This window comes from Astatotilapia calliptera, chromosome 9, assembly GCF_964374335.1.
Source record: "Astatotilapia calliptera chromosome 9, fAstCal68.1, whole genome shotgun sequence".
Lineage (NCBI taxonomy): Eukaryota > Metazoa > Chordata > Actinopteri > Cichliformes > Cichlidae > Astatotilapia > Astatotilapia calliptera.
In genome coordinates this window covers 32,190,691-32,214,321 of record NC_137430.1, presented here as the reverse complement: position 1 = coordinate 32,214,321, position 23,631 = coordinate 32,190,691, and the positions used below count along the sequence as shown (strand labels likewise).

Genomic DNA, 23,631 nt, shown 5'->3' with positions numbered 1-23,631 from the left:
CCCAGAACCTCTCAATCGCTCCACACCCCGACAAAGTGGGTCTGATAACCACTACACTGTGAAACTGTGCCAACTTTAACTTTAGCATTTTATGCATCCATGAAACCAGGAGGCCCGACGTTTGCTCCTCAGTGGAACATCTGCTCCACGTGTCTGAAGTGTTTATGCACATTTTTGTTAGAAAGCCCGCTTTCACTGGGCTAGTAAAAGGTCTTTTACTTGGGAATTAATTTAAAACAAGATAAATAAATCGTTTGATGATCAATTATTCATTTATTAAATAATTTCAAGCAGGATACCATAAAAATGTGACGATTGAAGACACCAGCCTCTACCCTGATAGTGACTTTTTTAATACACAGACATGTCTTTGTCCAGAATATAGTGATATAAAACATTAAACTTTCATTAATCACTTACAAAGTCTACGCATTATTGTTTTTTCCTTTTACACACACGGGTTATGTTTAGCTACTGGATAGATTTGTTGCTGACGTCACGTTCTAAAAAAACTAAATAGACAAATTTTATATATTAAATGTTCAAAATCCTTCATCAAATAGCTTCAAATGTACACTCTCCAGCGGCATGTAAAATATACACAAAGTTACAAAACCCCCCCGTCTCCTGCTACAGTCGGAGGGCCCAAAACTGGTGAGACTTCTCATGGACTCTGGTGTCGTCATGCTCCCGCACTCCTCTCCAGCTCCCATCTGCTAAGGCCACGCCTAGATTTATAATCTCATGAATTATAAATTCCCACAAATCTCTTTTTGTGACTTTGCTCTGTCATCCTTGGTGTCAGCTTTTGACTTCCGCCGACTTCTCTCGTTTCCTCGCGTCTTTATTGCCTTTTTCCCCTCTTCCTTTTTAAACGCTTTCTCTTTTTCTCACGTTGTTTCTCTTTTTCTTTGTCTCTCATTGGTTTTTCAGTGCGTTGATGTGAGCGCAGATCTTCAGAGCAGGTCCCAGTTTTATGTTCATGCTGGTCATCAGATGGTCCTCGGTGAGCAGCAGCAGAGCCTGGCCGTCGATCTCCTGCACCCGGAAAGCCTCCGCTACGTCACTGCAGCCTGAAACAGCAACGCGGAGAGTTTAAAAACACTGACGGTGTCTGACTGAGCAAATGATTCTGTTCAGTCACACAGAAAGTAGCCATGGCCCTGACTTTAGTCACGTATAACGATCTAAACTCTTGACTTTTAATAAAAACACCTCCAAACTCCTGCAAAGTTTAGTCTGTGGGGATTGACTCTGTTTTGGAGCCTCGAGTGGACATTAGAGGAACTGCAGTTTTCCCCTTTCACTGTTGCTGCTGTCCTTCTGTCACAAGTCACTGCTCTGCTGTTTTTATATTAAGAGCTTTTGGTGTTTTCATTCATCAGTATTTTGGTGTACAATATTCTTATCATCCTCTTGATGAAGCACACCCCTGATGCACTCATGTCGTCCACAGCTTCCTTGTTTATTGTCCATGCTACGCGAGGATAGCTGTAACAACGACATCTAGGACTAGGATTAGGTATTACATGGTACTGATGGTACTTTACTGTGTTCAAATCCTTTAAAGACACACTGCACACTGTGCTGAGATATGCTAATTTTGGCTAATATCACTTTGTTTGTGCAGAAAAGCTATTTAATGCATTCAAACGTGTCAACTTTGGGATTATTTTGTAGATTTAACTAAAGAAGTGGGAACACGTGATGTGTTTGTATGACTTTTTGTGGCTAATAAAAAAATAAAGACACCATTTCAAATTCGATTTTGGTGGCTTTCCTGTGAACACATTTTTTTAAAGGTTCATAAACTCGACAATTAAATGATTGGTTGGTGGTTTTTAGGCCACATGATGAAATAATGTGATGCAGGTTCTGATTCTGAGTCTGACGGTGTGTGGTTGGAAGTATTCTTCACATTACTTCACTCAGCAGTTAATTTCAGCATTTTGCGAAACCTTTAATGGGACTTGGGGGATACGAAGAAGCTGTGAGCGCGCCTCCGTCGCCTGCTGACAATTAAGACACGGAGTGTGGCGTAAATCAAACCGACGGTTCTGAGTTAAAGGTCCCGGGAGAAGCTCTACGTGTGGGGCATCGGCTCATGTTTACCTGGCAGCGTGTGGATGAAGGCGGTGACTTCCTCCACGCTCCACTGCGAGGGGGCTGGCTTAAACGTGGTGGTAGGCGTGGAAGTGGTCACGGCCGGCGCCGACGCCCTCCTCGCTCTCCGAGCCGCCCGACGCTCCATCCTAGCCGTCATGGCGACAGCGGGGTCTTCCTCTCCTCCGTCATAGTCTTCCTCCTCCCTGCCTCCACCTCCCACCATATCGTCTTCATCTTCGTCCTCTTCTGCCGCCGCCGCTTTTTCTTTTCCATCTTTCTCCCGCTGACCGGCGCTCCACAGATCACGAGGCTGAAAGGAAACAAAGCGTGTAAGAAATGTAAAAGCCAGGAAACGTCCCGCCTGATATCAGCAGTTCAGGGGCTGCTGGGGTGATAGTGTGGGGCCCTGCAGCACCAGCGCAGCATCATTTAAACCCCACACTCCACCTCAATCATCTCAAACTGGTTACTTGTATACGACTCCACAGTCACCAGCTCTCACTCCAGCAGAGAACACGTGGGATGTGGTGGAGCGATAAATATGTAGAAACTGTGTGATGCTATCATGTCGACATGGACGAACACCTCAGAGGAATCTGTGAGTTATGAGAAAGTTCTCGACTCAAACGCAGTTCCAACTCAGTACAAGGACGGTGTCACTGAATAAAGTGGCTGCTGGCTGCATAGAACTTAAAACTGAGCGTCTGTTTTCTGTCTGTCGGTGGAGCTTCCTGATTTCTCGGCTCTCTGCTGCCCTCTAAAGGCCGTCGGCTGTCACTGAACCACAGATGAACCACAGATGGCTTCAAATGGCTCATTTCATAAGACCAAGTCTAAAATCCACTGCACACGACTAACTGAGCTAATGTAGTTTTACTTTAATTCATGTGTTTGTTTCAGTTTAGTTTCAGTGTTTTTTAGTTTTTCTGGGACGAAATTTAAAAAGTTTACAAAAGATATGAAGCTACAAACGCAGAGTGGCGTTTTTGTAGGAACGTAACCCATCAAATAAACATCACAAAGATCAATAAAAGCATAAAAATGTGTTTAATATTTGGAAAATCAGCCTCCTGTAATACAGCCGGTGCATGTGTACGGTCACATTCGGCTCGTGGAGGACTTCAGGAGCTCTAACTTCATTTTCAGAGTGTGGCTCTTTAAAACATCTCAGCACTTCTCTGTTTGCTGTTTTTAAGCTGTTGGCGAGTTCAGCGTCCCTACCAGCCGCAGCAGCAGGGGTTTCCCAGGGACTGACTCCGCCCGGTTGAGGGCAGGACGAGGCTTCTCTGACCGGCTTCCTGCGCTGAGAGCTCGCAGACGCTTCGTCAGTCGAACGTTAAACCTGAGGGGGGAGGAGGAAGGGGAGAAGCACAGAGACACGTGGTGATGTTTCCTCGTTCTGCTGCTTTCATTCACACTCGTATCTGCATCTGACACCTGCGCGCCTCCACGCAGGCCACACACACCACATCCTGTCACGCTGCTGCTGCGACAGCAGCACCCCTACGCTGTGTAAAGGTCCCGTGACATCACAGCTGCCCTCTTTAGCGCTTAAGCCAATGAAGCGAGGCCTTACCCGCGTGCACAGGAAGTGGAGCAGAAGCGTTTGGAGCGCATGAAGTTGTGTGCGTGGCCCCTCTTCCCGCAGAACTGGCAGTGCAGCACCGTTCGGTCTCTGTGGCCCGACCCTGTGAGAGGGACACAGTGGAGGTGAAGCTGAGAAACACAGAGTCTAACGTGGTTCCCACTGCTAGTTTAGAAGACTAACAGCTCCCACATTTACCACATCAGCAGCAGAGTGACAGACGTGAGCAGAGCAGGATTCGGGCATGTGTGGGGTAAACGTCAGGTTTACCGCCGAGTTTTCAGGGTATTAAAAGTGGTTGACTTCTTAGACGTCTCACACACACTTTCACTGCACAGTCCCAGGGCTGCTCTCAGCTTGTATTTAGTGTTTAGCCTGTTCATGTGTTGAATGAGCCCCAGTGCTGCAGGTGCAGAACATGACGGGACAGGTTTACAGTGGTGGGCAGAGGCTGTGCCACAATGCAGGAACTCCGGTTTGGTTCACTGCTAGAGCCTGCGGACCAATCGCTGCGTCAAGACAAGAAATAGAAGATCTCTCACCGTTTTTAGAGAACATGCAAAGACTTTGTCCTTGTTTGGTGTGCAGCCACGAGAAACCCTTTTTATATATTTTCTTTAAGCCTAATTGATTTTCCTTTAATATTAAACTTACTAATCTTATATAAAAAGTGCAAGAATTATGTTTTTATTCTTGATTCAATCAGGTCCGTTTTAAGCTCTGCTCTCATTTAAAGTCTCACAGCTGCAGGGAAAATGCATCACCTGCTTCTGTTTTGAGTTTTCTGGGATGAATCTTTGTTGTTGATTTGGTGACAGTATGACGTGGGTGCGGCTGCTCTATTCTGCAGCTCTTACCAACAGTACTTTCATGCATCGAGACTTCAGAGCAGATAAACGAGCAGATGTGAAGTTTAAAAGTTAAACTGCTCCTTACTGCTCCCAGGGTCGTCCGTGTCTCCTCCTTCCTCTTCGTCCGAGTCTGTGGAGTGCTCAGTTTGTTTTATCGTTTCCGTTACAGGCAGCGCCGCTTTCCCATTGGTCCCATTCACTTCCTGCGGTTTGGGCACCTGCACTGGAACCAGCAGGGATGAGCGGTTCACCTGGACCACAGAAATAAGGTGAGTATAAATGCACCGCCTGTGGCTGAAAAGGTAATCGCAGTAAGGAGGGAATCCGTTTACATCCACCCAGAACTTATTCTACGTTCATACACGAGAAAGGCTTTGAGTTTTTTCCCCTTTTAGTAACAAAATTGTAATATTTGCCGTCTCTAAGAAAGGGAAACCCAAGAAAAGGTGATAAACTGTAAAACCCAGATTGAACTGTCAGCTGAGCCACAATTTATTTAGGAAATGCTTAAATAAGCCTGAGGAGATTAAACACCAACTTATTTCACACTAAAAGCATCAAAACCTAAAATTCTAACTTCATTTTTTCTGCCTTTGTGATGTAAAACAAACATCTCCTTACAGGAAACGGTTGGAGCCCCTCCTGGATGACAAATCCCTCCACCAGGTGGGTGAGAACCTGCCGTCCCTCAGGCCACGGCCTTGGCTCCCAGGGGCTGCTCAGTGATTGGCTGAAGCTCTCTGACTCGTCCTCCAATTGTCCGAGAGGCTCTGCCTCAGTTTCCGTGGGGGGCTGCTGCTCGCCACCTGCTTTGTCCACCTTCGCTGGCTCATGCTGCGGTAGGCTGAGGTCAGTCGGGAGGGCGGTGTGCGCCGGGAGGAGAGGAGGAGGGTTTTCTGCCGAAGGAGTGGTGATGGGTGAGGAGGGGGGAGACTGAGAGGAGAGGCTGGACAGCGCTGTGAGGAGCAGAGAAAGAAAAAAGAGTTGACTGAAAATTAAAAGGAACATGTTTTGAAAAAAGTATTGATTGCATCAAGTTACAGCCGAAAACAAAGCAGGACACTAAAGTTCACCAGTGAGCAGCAGGTAGCAGCGAGCCTTTACTGCACCAGACGTCCCGTGAAGACAGTTTGCTCAACAGCTCAATTGCTTTGTAGCCTGAAGCATCAGAAGCTGCTGCTGGCTGCACACTGTGCACGACCATGTGTGCTTCTCCAGGACGAGCGGAGCAATAACAACTAATCATGTGGACCCTTTAAGGGAGCACAGCTCGGACAGATGAAGCTGTGGAAAACGCTTTAATGCAAAGCCTCGTGTAAACACACAGATATGAGCACTAAGTGTTGCTGCGTCTGAGCTGTTCACGGTACCTGACTGATTGTCGGACTGGGTCGACATGTTCTCACAGAAGTCCTCCTGGCTGACGGGCTGAAGGTCTTTCTGAGGCTCTGGCAGCCTCTGACTCTGGGCAGAGGCTTCGGGGGCTGGAGCTGGCTCTGGTACCGGGACTGGTGCTGGAGTTTGGACTGGAAGTGGAGTTGAAATGAGACCCGTGATGGGTTTTGAGTCCACAGTGGAGTCTTTAACAGGATCAGGCTCCGGGATAGGGTCCGTGTTGTGGTACTGATGGGGAAGCTGTGCCGTCTGGTTCTCAGACTGGTCCATTGGAGTCTCTCCTTCCTCTTCCTCCTCCATCTTCTTGTCCTTGCCTTCCTCTCTCCTCTCTCTCTCACTTTGGCCTTCTTCTGTCACTTCCATTTGATCTTCCTCTCGGCTAACTTCCTGCACCTCCTGGTTGATTTGCTCCTCACTGGGCTCCTCCTCCTTCACCTTCTCTCTTTGGTCATCTTTCTCCACTCTCAGGTCTTTAGCAATGCTTTCCTCATCTTTGACTTCCTGTCTCACAGCTGCAGCTCTCTTTCTCTGCTCTTCAGCCTCCTTTACCTCCACCTTCTGGGTCAGATTTTGCGGCTGGGGCTCAGCTTGACTCTGTGGAGAGGCTGGACTCAGAAGGGATGGAGGTGAGGGCAGAGGAGAGGTGGTTTTTGGCAACGAGGGGTTTAAAGGAGGAGGAGGAGGAGGAGGAGGAAGGACGTCTTCAGTGCTCAAAGTCCTCTTTGATTGGGCGGAAACCTCAGGCGACTCTGCCGCTGGAGGCGGCGGCTGCACCGAAGCATGCGTGTACGTTCCCGGCTGTGGCTGGCGACCCGAAGAGAGGGCGATGATCTGAAGCTGCTTCGCTGCAGACAACGAGCGCTCAAAATGCGGCACAGCTGACAGAGCGCTGGAGACAGATACCGGGCTGTGAGTTAACGGACAGCTCTTCAGTCCCGCCAGCGGCCGGCTGATGGAAGACGCCTGGCTGGAGGGAGCAGCAGCGATTGGTTGGAGGGCCGAGGTCTGTCGAGGTGACGCCGCTCTGTGACCGTTAGGAGAGTGAAGTCTGGGTCTCAGAGGGACGGCTCGAACCGGAGAATAGAGAGCTGTGGGAGACGAGCATGAAGAGGAAACCATTAAACTATGAGGGATGGATATGACTAATAATGATCTGATAAATGACAGACTGCCACTCGTGCATGTTGTTTAATTCTCATGTGCTTCACTGTAATCTGCTGATGCACAGCAGGCTGCAGGATTCAGGGTGTTGGCTGAAAAACTTTCTCACATTAAGATTTAAACATTTCCTTTCAGTGGCTCCAAAAACTCTGAATTATTTAGATGATCAAATGCAAATTTTATTATGTTTTTGTTTTCTAATTTTCATCTCTCAAGGCTGCAAAATATATCAAGACCCATGATTCAATTTACTTTGTTCTGCAGCACAGTGCAGTTTTCTTCCAGTGATTTATGAGTTCAGCTGCAGACAATGACGGCAAACATGCTGAAAACTGACTTGTTGTGCTCTGTGAGGGTAAACCGAAGCTCTGACGTCTCCGGGTAATAGAGAGGAATTATTTGGTTCATAAGTCACTGAAATGAAACGGTACACAGGACCACAGCAGTGCAGCTAAAGACGGCTCTGAACAGCTAAAAGCAGTAAGTTTGTCCTTTCTTGTTTTAAAAGTAACCAAAATTAAAATAGTGAAAAAAGAAAAATATCTATTTAAAAAATGTAATTCTTTAAAAACTGAAGACAAAAAATGATTGAAAGTATAAAACGCTCATTTTGAAACAATTTTTTTTAGTTTACTCACTGCTTGTAGAAAAGAAAACTAAACATGCAATCTCACACCACAAGTGTGATTGTTGCTAACACCAGACTGTGGCTTGCTGCCAGAACAGCTGCAGAGAGATGCAGACGGCTTTAAACTGCAGGCTTTTATTTTGAAAGGTTCAGAGTGTTGATAACATCCAATATGTAATTTGAGGCTTTTATTTTGTGTCTTTTATCCTTTCTTCACCTCAAACCCGTTGCAGCAGATGGCTGCCCGGTCCTGAGGCTTCTTCCTGTTAAGAGGGGTTTCCTTCCCACCAAGTGCTCGCCTACAGGGATTTGTCTCATTGCTCAGGCTTCTCTGTATTATTGTAGGGTCTCTACCTTACAATATAAAGGGCCTTGAAGCAACTGTTATCATTTTGAAAGCATACTGGTCTTCCACTGATGGCTTTTATTTTGAAACTCTGAACCACACCTCCCTCCAGTCCCCCCGGTTAGTCACTGTCAGGGTGAGAGCTGGATCCACCAATAAACTCAAACAGGATCAAATATAAATAAAACATCAGCTGACTGAAAGTGCAGAATTATAATAATTTATGATAATATATTAGTCACTATGTAAGACCCTCACATGGAGGAGCGTACTCATCCGGCCTCATCACACCCTTCAGGGACCTACTTGGAGGCGGCACGGCGAGGTGTCGGCTGGGCGTGGTTGGACACTCCGTTGCTGTGATGCTGGACTGAGGTCGCGGCTTGAGAATCGGGAAGAGGGGGACTTGAGGTCGAGAGAGGGGAGGCGGGGCCGTGGCGTTGGGCTTGAGGCGTAGGGAAGGAGGGATGGCGAGAGTCCCGGGGGGAGGAGGCCTCAAGGTGAGACTCTGGAGCTGGAAGGGACACAAAGATGTTCAGTTAGATCCCACGAAGGCGTTGGCTATCCAGTCACAGCTTAGCAACTGTTACCAGCGAGGGCGGGTATGTTACAGGCAGCAGGAAAAAAGCTCTCTGAAGCAGATTTAGTCTTAAACGTCGGACATTTTCTGATTGTTCGTAAGGTGAAAATAAGAAATACAAAAACAGAAAAACAAGATCACATTTCCTATTGATGTGGGTCTGAGGACCAACTGTGGAGAGATCGTCCACTGATCCCAGTCACAGCCGTCTGTTACAGTCAACGTATGAGAGGAGTGTGTTTCACCCAGAAGGAATTATGGGTAGTAGTTGAGCCTGGCTATCTCTCATATACCAGACTTTGTTGAGCTGGCACGCATCCCACACGCTGACATAACCCTTTCATTTCTCCAGCGAACGATCAGAAAACAGATCAAACATCCAGGTCTCAGAGCCGGGACACGCATGCGCACGGCTGCTCAAAGAAACCAGATTCTGCTTTTAGATCGCAGCACTGGGACGGGGTGTAAAAGGGACTCAGGGCAGTTTTTACCACAGCTTGAATGTGTTCTTCACGTGTGCGTCTTTTGTAGTTACGGAGACTAAACATGCTAAAAATGCCAAATTTGCATTTCATTAAATGACTGAAAGTTACTGAAAAAAGCAGCTCGCTCGCTGTGCTTGCTGAGCTTCGCGTGTTTCAGACGACTGTGTAAAGAAGTCAGCTTTTTGCATTTACCGTCTAAGGTCAGTTCAAAAGATGCATTCACGTGCATATAAAGACATTTGCTCGGCTGCTCACCTGAGCCGAGGCGGGGTTAGAGGAAGGAGGAGAAGTGGAAACAGAGGAGGAGGAAGAGGAGGAGCACGGCTGGGGCGGCCGCATAGCAGATGTAAGAATTAGCTGCAGGAGAAAAAGGAGGAAACAGGTGAAGGAGGAGATGAACAGAGGAGAGCAGGACAAGCACAGATGTTTGTGTGAGACATAACTGAAGCATCTTCTTGGCCTTTGCTTCCTTTTAATGACCTGATAAAACACCCATAAACATAAAGGTTACTTTTTCAAACGGATCAACATCAGATTTGAACCCTCACATAAGAAAACTGTGAATTTTGCTGGGGACTATTTTCTGCGGTGGATTAATACAACTGCGAGGCAGATGCTTCATATTCAGTGTTTTTCAATGTTAAACAGACTTTTTTACAACACATTTAAGTGTTTAAATCCAGGTGGCAGATCTAGATGATGGAAATGATTTGTGAGATTAACCACGGTTTAATATTTCACCGTTAAAAGAACTTTTATGAACAGATAAATAACCTTTAGTCTAAAATAGGTTTCTGTGCAAATAATCAAATGATGTCAATAATGACAATTTGATGGTTTTCACAGATGTGTAGTTTTGAGCTCATCAGTCACAATCAAGCCGCTTTGCTCTTTCTATACATGAACACTCATAATATCTGGGGACCGTTCTTTATTGAGAAACAGAGTTTACTTTGTTTCTGTCGCTCAGGCTCAGTCTGACTCTTCTTTAGCTGAGCACCACCGTCTGCCATCAGAGACATGATCAGAGCAGACACAAAGATTCAGTATGTGGAACACTGATGATGCAAATAAGACATGAAATCATTAAAGCTGTGAATTCATTTATCTTGTTGTTGACTTATCTCTACCATGGCGGCTGCACAGCACTCTTGTTCTTAGTAACTGCAGTTGCAGCAGTGCTCAGCTCAAGGATGAAAACAGATATATTTGTATATTTCTGACCTGCAAATGTCAGTGACAATGAAACACAAACATATGCATTGCTCAACTTAGTGATGGGAGTCAGGTACTAGCTACATGCATGCAGCTATACACAGTCAGCCAATCACAGGGCAGCGTCTCTATGCATGTAGGCATGTAGACACGGTCGAGACGACGGGATGAAGTTAAAGCTGAGCATGTGGAACAAAAGGTGATTTAAGTGACTCTGAATGTGGCGAGGTTGTTGGTGCCAGACGGGACGGTCGGAATATTTCAGGATCTGCTGGGATTTTCCCACCGAAAAAGAAAATATCCAGTGAGCAGCAGTTCTCTGGGCGAAACGTGCCTCGCTGAGGTCAGACGTCGGAGGAGAAAAGCTTCAAGAGATCAGTAACTCAAATAAGCACTGTGTGGCGAGGCGTGGTCTGCGATGCTGCTGCAGGTGAGATGGACGCACCTGCGCTGATCTGCAATCACGCCTGTGCTGTTGTCATTAGTGGTTGTTGGTGGTGATGTGTACGGCTGGCAGCTGTTACAGCAACCGTGTGAATATTGTAAGAAGAAAGCATGCTGCAAAGCATGAAGATGCACCCGGGCCTGCTGTGGGTTTGTTACACACTGGTTACAGCCGTAGCAGAAGAGCATCTCTGAGCTAACAGCTAGTCCAACCTCAAACCACACGAGTGTCCTTTCTGTCAGCTACGAGAAGCCTGAGGCTACAGTCCACACAGGCTCCCCAAGACTGGACAACAGAAGCCTGGAAACATGTTTCCTGGTCTGATGAGTCGCGACTTCTGCAACATTAAGACTTCAGTGTCACCATTTGGCCTAAACAACATGAAGCTTCGTGTCAACTGTTCATACTGCTGGTGGTGAAACAGCTTGGGCCTCTTAGGCTGTGGTGTTTAAATGATGCTACCTATTGTTGCTGAACATGTCCATCCTCTTATCGCTACACTGTATCCATCTTCCAAAGGTCACTTTCAGCAGGACAACAGGGCTCAACCTCGTACTGGCAACGTGTACCTCATGAAGTGGCCTCTGAGTGTATAATGTGTACTCTCTGCTGTAAATCAAAGATTTGGGGAAAATGTGGTGCTTCAAGATTGTTTTAAACTAAAACTTCAAACACATAATCTTCTCCCAAACAGGTAGTATGTACATCATCAGTTACCATGGTGATTTAGAGAGGTAAAGCACCTCTGTAACACTTAAAAGTCTGACTTTAAGCTCAACACGGCTGCCTTAACCTGGTAACGTTGCTTCATAGTCTGTGTTTTCAGACTGTTTCAGATCACGTCTCACAGGGTTTTTGGTGCAGTGCATTTCATATCATTTACATCATGTTTGTGTTTGTTTAGTATTCGGAGAAATTTCTGCTTTGAAAGCTTTGAAACGTCTGTTTTCAGATTTGTTTGCAGCTTTAAACTCTGAGCTTTTCCTGCCAACTGGCTCATTTTAATACTCGTCATCCTTTCTGCAGCTGCACACTCTGTCCTGTTCACTGTGAGCAGCAGAACAGAATGCATGTGGAAATATATGAAAGTGTGTGTGTGTGTGTGTGTGTGTGTGTGTGTGTGTGTGTGTGTGTGTGTGTGTGTGTGTGTGTGTGTGTGTGTGTGTGTGTTTACCATCTGAGCTCTAAGCAACACTTGGTCTTGGCCTGTCCCTTTGAGACCTTTTCCTAGGAGCAATGTCTGCTGGGACACCTTGGGATGCCTGACAGGGGAGGGGTTCTGATTGGTTCGCACAAGACCAGGTGTGCCCACAGGAGTCTGTGATACCTGGAACAGAGGCAGGAGAGGGGGGAAGGGAAGCAATTAAGGCAGTGCTTCAGAGCAGGGATGACTTTTTGTGATATTTCCTCGAACAGCAAAGCAGTCACGAGTGTGTTTGGGTGGAAACCAAAAGAGTAAACAATGAAAATGTCGAATTTTTAATGCTTCTTTTCTACAAAAAAGAAAAACACTAAATGAATACTTTAACAATGGACAGCTTCATCCAGGCAGATTAAACTCTCTCCACCAGGCAGCTCACATCTGTTTATAGTTCTTTAATCTCATCTATCAGGTTTAATTTAAAGATTTGAAAAACTGGTTTGTAAAATTTGTTGTCAGAAACTGTTTGGCATGTTTTTAGGCAAAGGAGTGGATTTTAAATCTGAAGTTCAGACTTGAATTAAAGGGGTTTAATAAAAGTATTCCCTCAAATATTCAGGAATTACAGCCATTTCAATGCACAGTCGCCCATTTTCAGAGGCTCAGAATTCATTAGACAACTGTTTAATATGTTTTCACGGCCACCAAATGCAAGTGTTTCATTTGCATTTGTTTGCTTTTTCAGAGGAACTCTCAACACGAGGTCCGAATAAATGTCAGTGCGAGACAAACAGGCCATCACTCGACTGAAAGTCCAAATAAAACAAATGAACCCATCAGGCAGAAAGAAAAAATCAACATTGTGGTGCATCGGCCAGCTCAGCAACACCACGAGACTTTAAAGACCACAGAACGCTCTCAGGGAGGATCATCGTCACAGGGTTTACACCAACAGGGTGCAAACCACTGGTTACACTCAAGAACAGGAGCCAGACTTTACCAGAAAACGCGCACGGCTGGCAGTGGAAGCAGGTCACGAGTGTTTACTGATGATGCGATTGCTGATAGAAGCAGCGGGATGAGCCGCGAAGTGTACAGGGCTGTAGCCTCTGCTCAGATTCAGACAAACGCTGCAGGGCTGATCGGACAGAGCATCGGAGTGCAGACGGACAATGAGCCGGACCACAAAAGCGACCCAGTGCAGAGAAACGTGATCCTCTTCAACGGCCACGTCGGGCACCTGATCTCAACCCGACACAGCAGCTTTTCAGTTACTAAAGGAAGAAAGACACAAACTTACTTCTGTTGAGCTTCGAATTAAGCGGAAAGTCTGAACTTCAATCACAATCGGTCGATTGTTTCATTTAAAATCGCAGCGGTGGCCATCGGGTATCAGTAACTGTCCTTTTCTGTTGCTGACATCCAGCTAATGACAAGTTCTGAGAACAGCTTCAGAAAAGCCGGGATTGAAGTTTCTGATTTCGTGCTCATCTCAAGCTCGTGTCTTTAAAGCTCTAACGTGAGGAACCGCAGACTGTGCAGCTTTTTGTATCTGGCAGCAACGCCTGCATACAGAGTATGAACGCCAGCGTCTCTGTGGCTCACTCACAGTTCAGCCTGTTTACTCACTGAATTAACAGAGAGCGAGACCCGAGTGTAAGGATGTGAAACGCACTCAGATGAAAGCAAACAAAGAGGAAACTGTAACCCCAAACAGTCAAACACTGACCCAGATGGAGCCTGACAGGTGAAAGGTCCGAGGCTTCGTCTCACGAGCTGTCTGTCATTCTTACATTTAGATTATTCACACCTGATCTTTCTTTTTAAATCCGTTTGTTCAGGTCAGCTGTCGCTTTCAACAGTTGTTCCAACATTTAATGAAACTCAGCTTAAAAGAGTCTCACACACCACGTGTCACAGAAATATGAATAAAATACAGATTCGGTCATTTAAGCAGGTTGACTGTCATGTGCTGTACCTGCATTTTTATTTACTGTAGCTTCACTTTATGGATGAAGCTTGCTAACAAAGCTAGCACTAGCTATCAACTTTGTGCACCTTTGCACCAAATCCAAAGAGTGAAAACTGTGATTTGAGTCTTCGCTGTGCGTTCTGTAAAGATGGCAGGTAAACATCACGAGTGCAGGAAGGCTAGATAAAACTTTGAGCTCAAGCTGTTTTATTTACATCCGTCCTCTGCGTCAGGCTCGTCTTCTGAGATTAAATTACTGCGTCTTTTTTAGACGAAGCTAAAAATGATTTGGTCCTAATGTTATCAGCCTGTTGAATGACTGCTGTCAGTCTTATGAATACAGCCAGTAGGTGGCCTCCTCCTTATGTAACCCAGAGACTGTGCATAAAAGAGGCATCACAGGTTTTCTTTTCGAAGCCTCAAAGTTAACGTTTTAGCCACTGTCATGGTGGGATTCTTGGATGTGGTCATGAGAGGGTGGAGACGTGCGTCCTTATTCTGTATGGGTGCAATGTATGAACACAGAAAGAGCAAAGATCCAATACAGACAAACTGGACAAACTCCAGCAAAGTGTTTCTAAATGAAAGACGTGTTCCTGTTTCTCTATGTGGGGGTCAGTGTGTGACCTTTACCTGTCTGCCAGGTGGACTGGCTGGCGTGTGAAACGGTGTGATTGGCGTTGAGGTTGCAGAGAGGACCCTAGCGCTCCCGTTGGTCAGGCTGGTGGAGATCTTGGCAGACATGGTGGTGTTGTTGTGCGTTGCAGAAGAAGTTGGAGAGGATGAGAGGAGTGGTGAAGGAGCGGTCGCTACGACAGGAGAGGAGGAGGACGAAGGGGGAGGGAGAAGGGAGGGGGAAGGGGGGGTTTGCACGGAGGAAGACATTTTGGAAGAATGGTTGTGTCGGGAGTATGTGCGGAGGGTGGGGGCAGGGGTGGAGGTAAGTTTAGGGGGAGTCGGGACGAGGACGTGAGGAGACGGAGCGCCTGCCGTTGCTGCTGCCGCCTTTGGTCCATGGTTTGTGGTGATGGAGGGAGCGGGAGTGAGAGGTGGGGGAGGGGAGGAGGTGGTGGGTGTCAGCGAGGGTGCGGGGGAGTCCAGGAGCATGGGGTTGGGGGTAAGCCGAGGAGGCGTGGGGGTCGGAGGGGTGGCGGAGGACTCAGCGGCGGTCGGAGGGCTCGTTCCATTGGTGGCCTCGCCGTGATCTGATTGGCTCTGCCGAACCAGCTCCCTGTCCATCCTTCAACACTGAAGCACGCTGAGGAGCACAGACAGACACACAGACAGACACAGACACACAGACAGACACACAGACAGACACACAGACAGACAGACGCACAGACAGACGCACAGACAGACACACAGACAGACAGACGCACAGACACACAGACAGACACACAGACAGACACACAGACACACAGACACACAGACAGACACACAGACGCACAGACACACAGACACACAGACAGACGCACAGACACACAGACAGACACACAGACAGACACACAGACACACAGACACACAGACAGACACACAGACAGACGCACAGACACACAGACAGACACACAGACAGACACACAGACAGACACACAGACACACAGATGCACAGACACACAGACAGACGCACAGACACACAGACACACAGACACACAGACACACAGACAGACGCACAGACACACAGACACACAGACAGACACACAGACACACAGACAGACGCACAGACACACAGACACACAGACAGACACACAGACAGACGCACAGACACACAGACACACAGACAGACACACAGACACACAGACAGACACACAGACAGACGCACAGACACACACACAGACACACAGACACACAGACAGACGCACAGACAGACACACAGACACACAGACAGACGCACAGACACACAGACACACAGACAGACACACAGACACACAGACAGACACACAGACACACAGACACACAGACAGACGCACAGACACACAGACACACAGACAGACACACAGACACACAGACACACAGACAGACGCACAGACACACAGACAGACACACAGACACACAGACAGACACACAGACAGACGCACAGACACACAGACAGACACACAGACACACAGACACACAGACAGACACACAGACAGACACACAGACACACAGACAGACACACAGATGCACAGACACACAGACACACAGACAGACGCACAGACACACAGACACACAGACAGACACACAGACACACAGACAGACACACAGACACACAGACAGACGCACAGACACACAGACACACAGACAGACACACAGACACACACACAGACAGACACACAGACAGACAGACAGACGCACAGACACACAGACACACACACAGACAGACACACAGACACACACACAGACACACAGACACACACACAGACACACAGACAGACGCACACACAGACAGAGGCACAGAGTTAATTTGCATACTTTGCATTTCAAGTTCCAGAGAAAACAAACTCACTGCAACATTTGTTCTCAGAATTAACACAAGACATGGAAATAAGTCCTAACGTTCCTCGTGAGGATTCATGATCAGCGGGGGAAGCCTCGGCGCCACCACAGACGAGCTGGAGGCCAAATCTAACAGTTAAGAGCCCAAAACCAACAATCGGCACAAACACGACCTCATGTTAACCTGTTCTGTACAAAGCTAGCAGCGAGACACTCCAGAGTGATGCTGAAGCAGCGTCACAGCTTGATTTTCAAGTAACAAAAGCTGGAACGGGCTCGTGCATTTCTAACCACATTTGTTCCAGCACAACGTCTTGATGCAAATCCACAAAAGTCCCAACTGTTTGGGATTCCTGCACAACGTTAAAAAGCCTCTGGTTTCAGTCACGTTTCAGGATACAAGTTTTCATCTGCCTCACTTTTTCTCCTTTCTTCTCTACCTGATCCCATCCCCGGTGTCCTCCTCTGTCACACCAACCCTTTTTCTCCTGCCTGGCAGCTCCATCTTCAACCCTTTTGTTCAACATGTCCAGTCTTCCCTCTCTGCACGCGTCCAAACCATCTCAGCCTCGCCTCTAACTTTGAGCTGTCCCTCTGGTGGGTTTGTCCATCTTCAGCCTCCTGTTACATCACAGCAGGTCTCACTACTGTCTTGTAAACCTTCCTTTTCACTCTTGCTGCTTTCACACATCACCCCTGACACTCGTCTGCCTTCACTACCTCATTCGTATTGATTTGCATTGACATATTCTGGTCTTAAAGGATGAAAAACTGCTTTTTGAGGGTGGAACAGCTGGTGGAATAAATCTGGACCTGACTACAGTTCAAGTCCAACACGACTGTTTTGATGTTTAAAATGTGTTTTTGATTTAAAACACAGACATGTCTCTTGTTCCTGGGTAGGAAGTGTTCTTCTTGCCTGGGAGGCAGAAGGAGAGTCATTAATATCTATTTGCAAAAACTTTGCTTTTGTGACCCATAATTTAATTTGTAATTACATTTACAAATGTCACTGTCATCGTAACAAAGACAAAGTCTGCCTGAGAGACACTCTTTAACCCAATGGTCCTTTTGCAATCAGGCTTTAAAAGTTAATGCAAAATCTTGCAAAGGGTTATGATTAAAAGCCACCTGGTTATGTTTAAGCAATAAAAACACTCAGAGTTTGAGTGGACAAACAAATTTGCCGGTTTGTCTCCAGGAAAACAAAAAAACTGATTTTCAATCCCTGAGGTCTGGCTGTCCAGAAGTAGAGTCTATCAGCTTCATTCTTATATTTAAATAGGTTAGTGAAAGAAAGATGGTCCGCGTGTTCTCCTGATTAACACAGAGATTCGAGCAGACAGGTACACGTCAATGTACTTCTGATATTTTGTTAAGCAGCACATGCAAATGTGATGCTGCTGCTTAAAGCTGTAATTAGTAGCGTAATAAATGACTTTTAAAGCAGTGTAAATACACCGATCAGCATGACATCAGGTGAGGTGAATAACGCTGACTCTCCATCATTGTACATCAGGGAGAAAGTGAACATTTTGTCCTCTAAGTTGGTGTGTGAAGCAGGAAAAACAGACAAGCATGAAGATGTGAGCGAGTTTGACAAAAGGCCAAACTGTGACGCCTTCTTCTCTGAAGCTGCAGGTCCTGTGGGGTGTTCCCGGTCTGCAGGGTCAGTCAAAAAGTGGACCAAGGAAGGAACAGCAGGGAACCAGCGGCACGGTCATGAGCAGCCAAGGCTCATTGATGCACGGGTGAAGGCTTGCCTGTGTGGTCTGATCCAACAGAGAGCCAATGTAGCTCAAAGTTCATGCAGGATCACACAGCATCACAGTTCGGTGCAGTCCAGTCAGGGCGCCCATGCTGACCTCTGTCCACCTCCAAAACCACCGACAACAGACAGGTGAGCATCAGGACTGGACCACGAAGAAACAGAAGAAGGTGTTCTGGTCTGAGGAGCCACGTTTCTTTTACATCACATGATGGCCGGATGAGTGTGTTGCTTATCTGGGGAACACCTGCCGCCAGGATGCACTATGGGAAGGAGGCAACGTTCTGCCCAAACATCGACACGTACCATCCTCCTAAGCACTGATGCAGAACATGTACACGCTTTCATGGAAATGGTATTCCCTGATGGCTGTGGCCTCTTTCAGCAGGAAAATGAGCCTGGCCACAGAGAAAGTGGTTCAGGGATGGTGTGAGGAGCACAGCAGTGAGTTTCTAAGGCCCCGAACAGAGGGTTTAGAGGATGCTGATCCACAGCACACATTCAGGAGTCTAGAGGAGTGCGTGCCTTTACGGGTCAGGGTTGTGTTGGCAGCAAAAGGGGGACCAACACAATATTAGGACGGAATGCCTGAAATCTGAGTGTTAAGTAATGCATTACTTTGTAACAAAGTAATGCATTACTTTGTTACAAAGTAATGCATTACTATGTTACAAAGTAAAGAGAGTTTGAGTTCTGAGCGTAACACTGAAACAACTGGGGAAGTAAAAACACAGAAAACAACTGCAGAAAATTATTAAAATAAGTGTTTAAAAAGCACTTTGAGTAAATAAAGCCCAGGTTAAAGCATCAAATATACACAAGCACTCAAAACTGTCTTTACAAATCTAGGCTGCTGACATTTTCTGAGTATACATATTATAACATTTGCTAAACAAAGGTTGTATAAAGTCCACTTAACTCTTTTTTTCTGCTTTGATATATTAAGTTCATGTGACTTTGTTCATGTTGACACTATTTCATCTTTTTAGGCCAGTTTTTAAAGTAAAGGCGACTCTGATTCACCTTTTTTGAATTTTTGGATGGAGTTAAAGTTCGCCCCTGAGGACCTGCTCACGCCTCGCCCTTTAAAGCTGAAACACGACACCCTTAGTGTCAACTTCAGCCGTGTGTTTTGGATTTGAGCCACTGCAGCAGTTAATCTGAACCGTCGCTGCAAAACGAAAACAGAAAAGCGTCTCCTGATCTCCATACCGCAATCTGTAATTATTGGATTATCTGACCGCAGACTGCATCAGTGTCCTTAAAACACCGTTACCTGATTCATTTCTGTCACTTTTAAGCCAAAACTTCCAAATATCTTCTGGCTTGAACAACTCAAGTATGAAAATTTACTTCTTTTCTTTCTTATTTTTGACTTTTCTGACATTACATAGAAAAAACCCACCTGAGGAAACCGTCTACATGTTAATCAGCAATGAAAGCAACCATGCTGCAGCTCACGTATCTGCAACTGATGCATCAGACCCAGGATCCGTGAAGTTTTCACACCCGAAAAGAAAACAGGAACAAGAAAAACAATGACCTTTCCACCAAGAAGATAAACAAAGTTGGTTTATCCTGTCGACGCTCAAACGTCCCTACACGTCTTCAGAATAAGCAGACAAAAATGACCGGTTTGTTTTGTAAAGCCGGCCTCCTTCCATCATAAACAAAGAGCAGAGAAACGTCCTCCCACCAGCCGAGCCCTGATCCTCCACATGTCAGTGCAGTGAGCGAAACTTTATATTATTCAGAGACATGCAAATGTTACAAAACTGGAGTTTGCATATATTGAAATGATTTAAATGTAATTTTAGATGATGACCTTGCCCAGTTTGCTTAAAGCCTTGCTTAAATGCTCCTGTATGGAGTAGTTACAGGGCACAGGTGGGACACGTGCCCCTCCACAGTTATTTAGAGCACAATTATCTCGTTTCAATGACAACATGAAAGGAGCAGAGGGAGGTGTATAACCACAAAGGAGCCGTGAGGGAAAAGGAGGAGGAGGACATCTGATATCACAACATTTACTCTGGTGATTTTAGTGACTTTGGTCTGAGTGTTTCAGAAGCTGCTCATCTGCTGGGATTTACGCACACGGCCGTCTGTAAGGTTTACAGAGGAAGACAGAAAAATCCAGCGAACACAAGACTGTTGGGTGAAAACGGCTTGTTTGTGTCAGAGGAGAATGAAGAGAGTAACTCAAATCATCACAACTAAGTTATGCAGAAGAGCAGGTGTGAGCGCACAGCATGCCGAACCTTCAGCAGCAGAAGACCACACCTGTCAGGCAAGAACAGGAAATGTGGACCAAAATCTTTGAGGGATGTTTCCAGCAACTTGTTGAATCTGGGTCACAAAGAGTCAGTTCAGCTGGTCTGAGCAAAGTGTACCTAATGATGTGGCTTATAGGTGTATATATCTATGGTTCCTGCTGAGAGCTGTTACCTTCCAGAGTGTACAGAGATCAAAATGAATGAATTCATCATCGATGTGAATATGTGACGCATTTCAGCTTCAAGTGAGGAGCAGCTGCATATTTAGACGAGTTTCCCATCATTTGTCTACTTCCACAACTTTTCACAGTTTTTACAGGAACTGGCATGTTGGTGTGGCAAGGAGAATGGGAAGTAGGGTGGAAATATATTTGTCAGTTTAGTTTTTGAACATTTTTGACTTCTTGCAATTTTCCTCTTTCCTCACGTCTTGCAGTGAAGCCTGGCTAACAGAGCTATTGTAGAAAGATTTACTGCAGCTGAGAGACTTGAGACAAAAACCGAAGCATTGATTCAGCAGGGATTATTTTAAATGACAGAAGTTGTTAATTTTTCAGCAGAATGTTGCATTGTTATTGTGCCGGATTTTTGAGTTTTGTTGCTGCTGTAAACTTCCCCAGAAAACGACTGAATCTCAAAGGTTCCCGCAGGAGGATCCACCTGGCTTCGTTTATAGTCACATTACAGTAATTTGTAGTAACAAAAAAGGTGCTTTGGGTGCTCAGCTAGAGTAGATAAGTGCTAAAGAAAGCCACACCTGTGATAGCGGTTATAGTCAGGTAACAAACATGTCATATCTTACATAAATATGTACTTTTACCCACAGCAGGTCTCAAAATCCCAGAGCCACGTTTTCCGACCTTGATGTCTGTCACCGACTTTTAAAGCCAATCTGTCACATTTCCTATAAATGTGCTATAAAGTGGGCCACATATATGTTACAGAGCAGAGCACATGTTATGATCACACTTTAGCTGTGACTTTGTTAGCTTTGTTTTACTCAGTTCAATTTTTTTAAATTAGTCTTTTTATTTCTTTGTTTTTGTTTGCTGCTGGGATTCTTCCCCTTAAATAAAACACTCGAGTGTGCAGTAACACTGCTAAATTGACATTGTTGTTGTTGAATGCCCTCTCGGTTTCTAGTAGGTAACTTTTCATGCAGCAAGAGTGCAAACACTCTGCAGGTTTTTCTTACTTCCTTTACTGTCCGAAGTGTGGCCTGAAAAACCACAGAGGTCCCGGTGTGGTTCCAGGAGGTCCCCCAGCTTTCTATTAGTGTAACAAGAATGATAGTTTTATATTCACATTGTGCTATTTTGCAGCTCTCTGGCTGGGAGCCCTTATTGTACCCGTGATGTTATTTCTAGTGTTCAGCGCAGTAACTGTTAATAGTGCACAATTTAATCTTAAACCCAGCTTTAACAGTTTTACTTGTTTTGTATTATTTCACACAGTAACGACTGTCCCCCAGCCTCCAGCAGCCACGTTTTGGGTTGTTGTTGTTTTTTACAGTTTTTAATCTTGTAACACTGAATTGTTTTTTCTCTGTAAGCCAGAGAAGCAGAGACACAGAGGGCTACAAGACATACGGGTGAACATGGAAGTGAACTGTGAGCTGGCAGCTGAGCAGAACGCAAACACCTCATTAGATGACAAGAACTGAAACTTGATTAATGTAAAGATAAGATTCTACCAGAAAAACAAAATTAGAAAAGAAATAATTTCCCAACTAAAAGACGACTAATGCACCTCTTTATTTTTATACTTGCAGCACACAGCTGTGGTCAGATGTTCACAGTAATGAATTTCATGGTCATTTTAGGTGTTTGATGATTCTTTGAGCTGTTTTTGGTGGAACAGCATACGTCTCTAAGAATTGGGGGAATAAGTTTGAATTTATTTCAGATTTTCTCTCATCTAAGGGGCTTAAATATATAATTAAATGTCTATTAGCTAGTTTTACTTTAACCAGGTGCTTTGGGTAAGCATCAGCAAGCGTCTGGCATCAAAATGACCACGACATTAACGTCCATAATGAGTGTCTTTCAATCTCAGAATAATCCTTCTTTGTCTCACTGTGGCCTTGCTGTGGTCCCTCAGCCACCGCCTGTCTGAAATAAGTAGTTTTAGAAAAAACAAAACATTTTAGCTCCTCCTTAAAGGGTTAAGGCTTTCTTCTGATTGGCTGTCCGTTGTCAGCGCGGGGCAGGAGGGACTGCTCTGTCTGAGATGTCTATATTAGAAATATCCTGTCTCTATTACATCATAAATATCTATTGTAGCCATAAAAATGGTAAAAACAGAGTGCTTCGAGTAGCTCGAAGCCCGAGCTTTTGGCTCACAGGGAACATACACTGACTTGGCCGTATTCAATCTGCACATCCACCTCTGGAACAGCAGACATGTGAGAGGAAACAATGAGGAGGTCGGGTCGCCTATAAGGGTTTGAATACTCCTTTAAGCGCAGCAGCTGAGTTCTCTGGCAGACACAGAGTCCAGCAGCAGTTTTTTTCTCTTCCTGCATTTAGCTGATGATTAAAATTCAGTCATTTTAAAAGCATCCTCCCTTCACTTTCATATTAATATTCACTTAAAGATGCACACTGTTGTATTTATATTGATCACAGCTAGCTATAACATGACCAAGTTCCACCCTTACTACTTCCTGACTGACTGTTGGCTGTGAGGCCCACAAACTTACTGAAAAGATTCCCGGCGTACATGGAAACATCTCTAATTCAAAGCAAGTCAAAGACTCTGGGACATTAAGTCAGCTACTGGAAACAGTTATAAAATGAACTTATAAGAACAATATAAATCAACACATGCAGGAACAATAACATTTACTGCCAATAACAATGCAAAAGTGTCACATGGCTCTGTGCTTTCGTTTTGCTGTCCAGATGTGGCAACCACAGGGGCCCCAGTGTGGTTCCATGAGGCCCCTTTTTTCTTCTAGTGCAATAAATCCTGTGAAAACTGATCATGTTGAATGAAAATCTAACCGTTATTGATTTATTTACCATCACTTTTCACACAAAAAAGTCTGATTTGTGTAACTAACACGCCCGACCTAACAGAGGAATAAAACATTGCTTTCACCAACAACTTTGTGCCACCTTTGCAAATACACAACTCCATAACTAACAGGTTTGTCTACGTTTTTATTTCTTTATTTTGTTTTGCTGTTCAAAGTGTGTAAGTG

The 23,631-nt window shown here is 45.5% G+C and overlaps 1 protein-coding gene across 6 annotated transcripts in view; it reads right to left on the bottom strand.

Annotated features, from left to right (window-relative positions):
- Window positions 1-253: 253 nt before the first annotated feature.
- Window positions 254-23,631, bottom strand: part of phc3b (polyhomeotic homolog 3b) — a 28,706-nt gene continuing 5,328 nt past the window's right edge. For 4 of the 6 annotated variants that reach the window (XM_026180626.2, XM_026180625.2, XM_080306246.1 and 1 more), the window contains 11 exons: window positions 14,544-15,168; window positions 11,972-12,124; window positions 9,393-9,494; window positions 8,331-8,586; window positions 5,913-7,025; window positions 5,164-5,498; window positions 4,628-4,793; window positions 3,683-3,794; window positions 3,328-3,448; window positions 2,113-2,416; window positions 254-1,073 (listed from right to left, as the gene is read on the bottom strand). In XM_026180626.2, the coding sequence (XP_026036411.2) occupies window positions 919-1,073; window positions 2,113-2,416; window positions 3,328-3,448; window positions 3,683-3,794; window positions 4,628-4,793; window positions 5,164-5,498; window positions 5,913-7,025; window positions 8,331-8,586; window positions 9,393-9,494; window positions 11,972-12,124; window positions 14,544-15,149 (3,423 nt within the window). In that variant the 5' untranslated portion in view covers window positions 15,150-15,168 and the 3' untranslated portion in view covers window positions 254-918. The remainder of the gene's footprint in view (window positions 1,074-2,112; window positions 2,417-3,327; window positions 3,449-3,682; window positions 3,795-4,627; window positions 4,794-5,163; window positions 5,499-5,912; window positions 7,026-8,330; window positions 8,587-9,392; window positions 9,495-11,971; window positions 12,125-14,543; window positions 15,169-23,631) is intronic. The other 2 variants (XM_026180628.2, XM_026180629.2) reach the window with 2 other exon arrangements.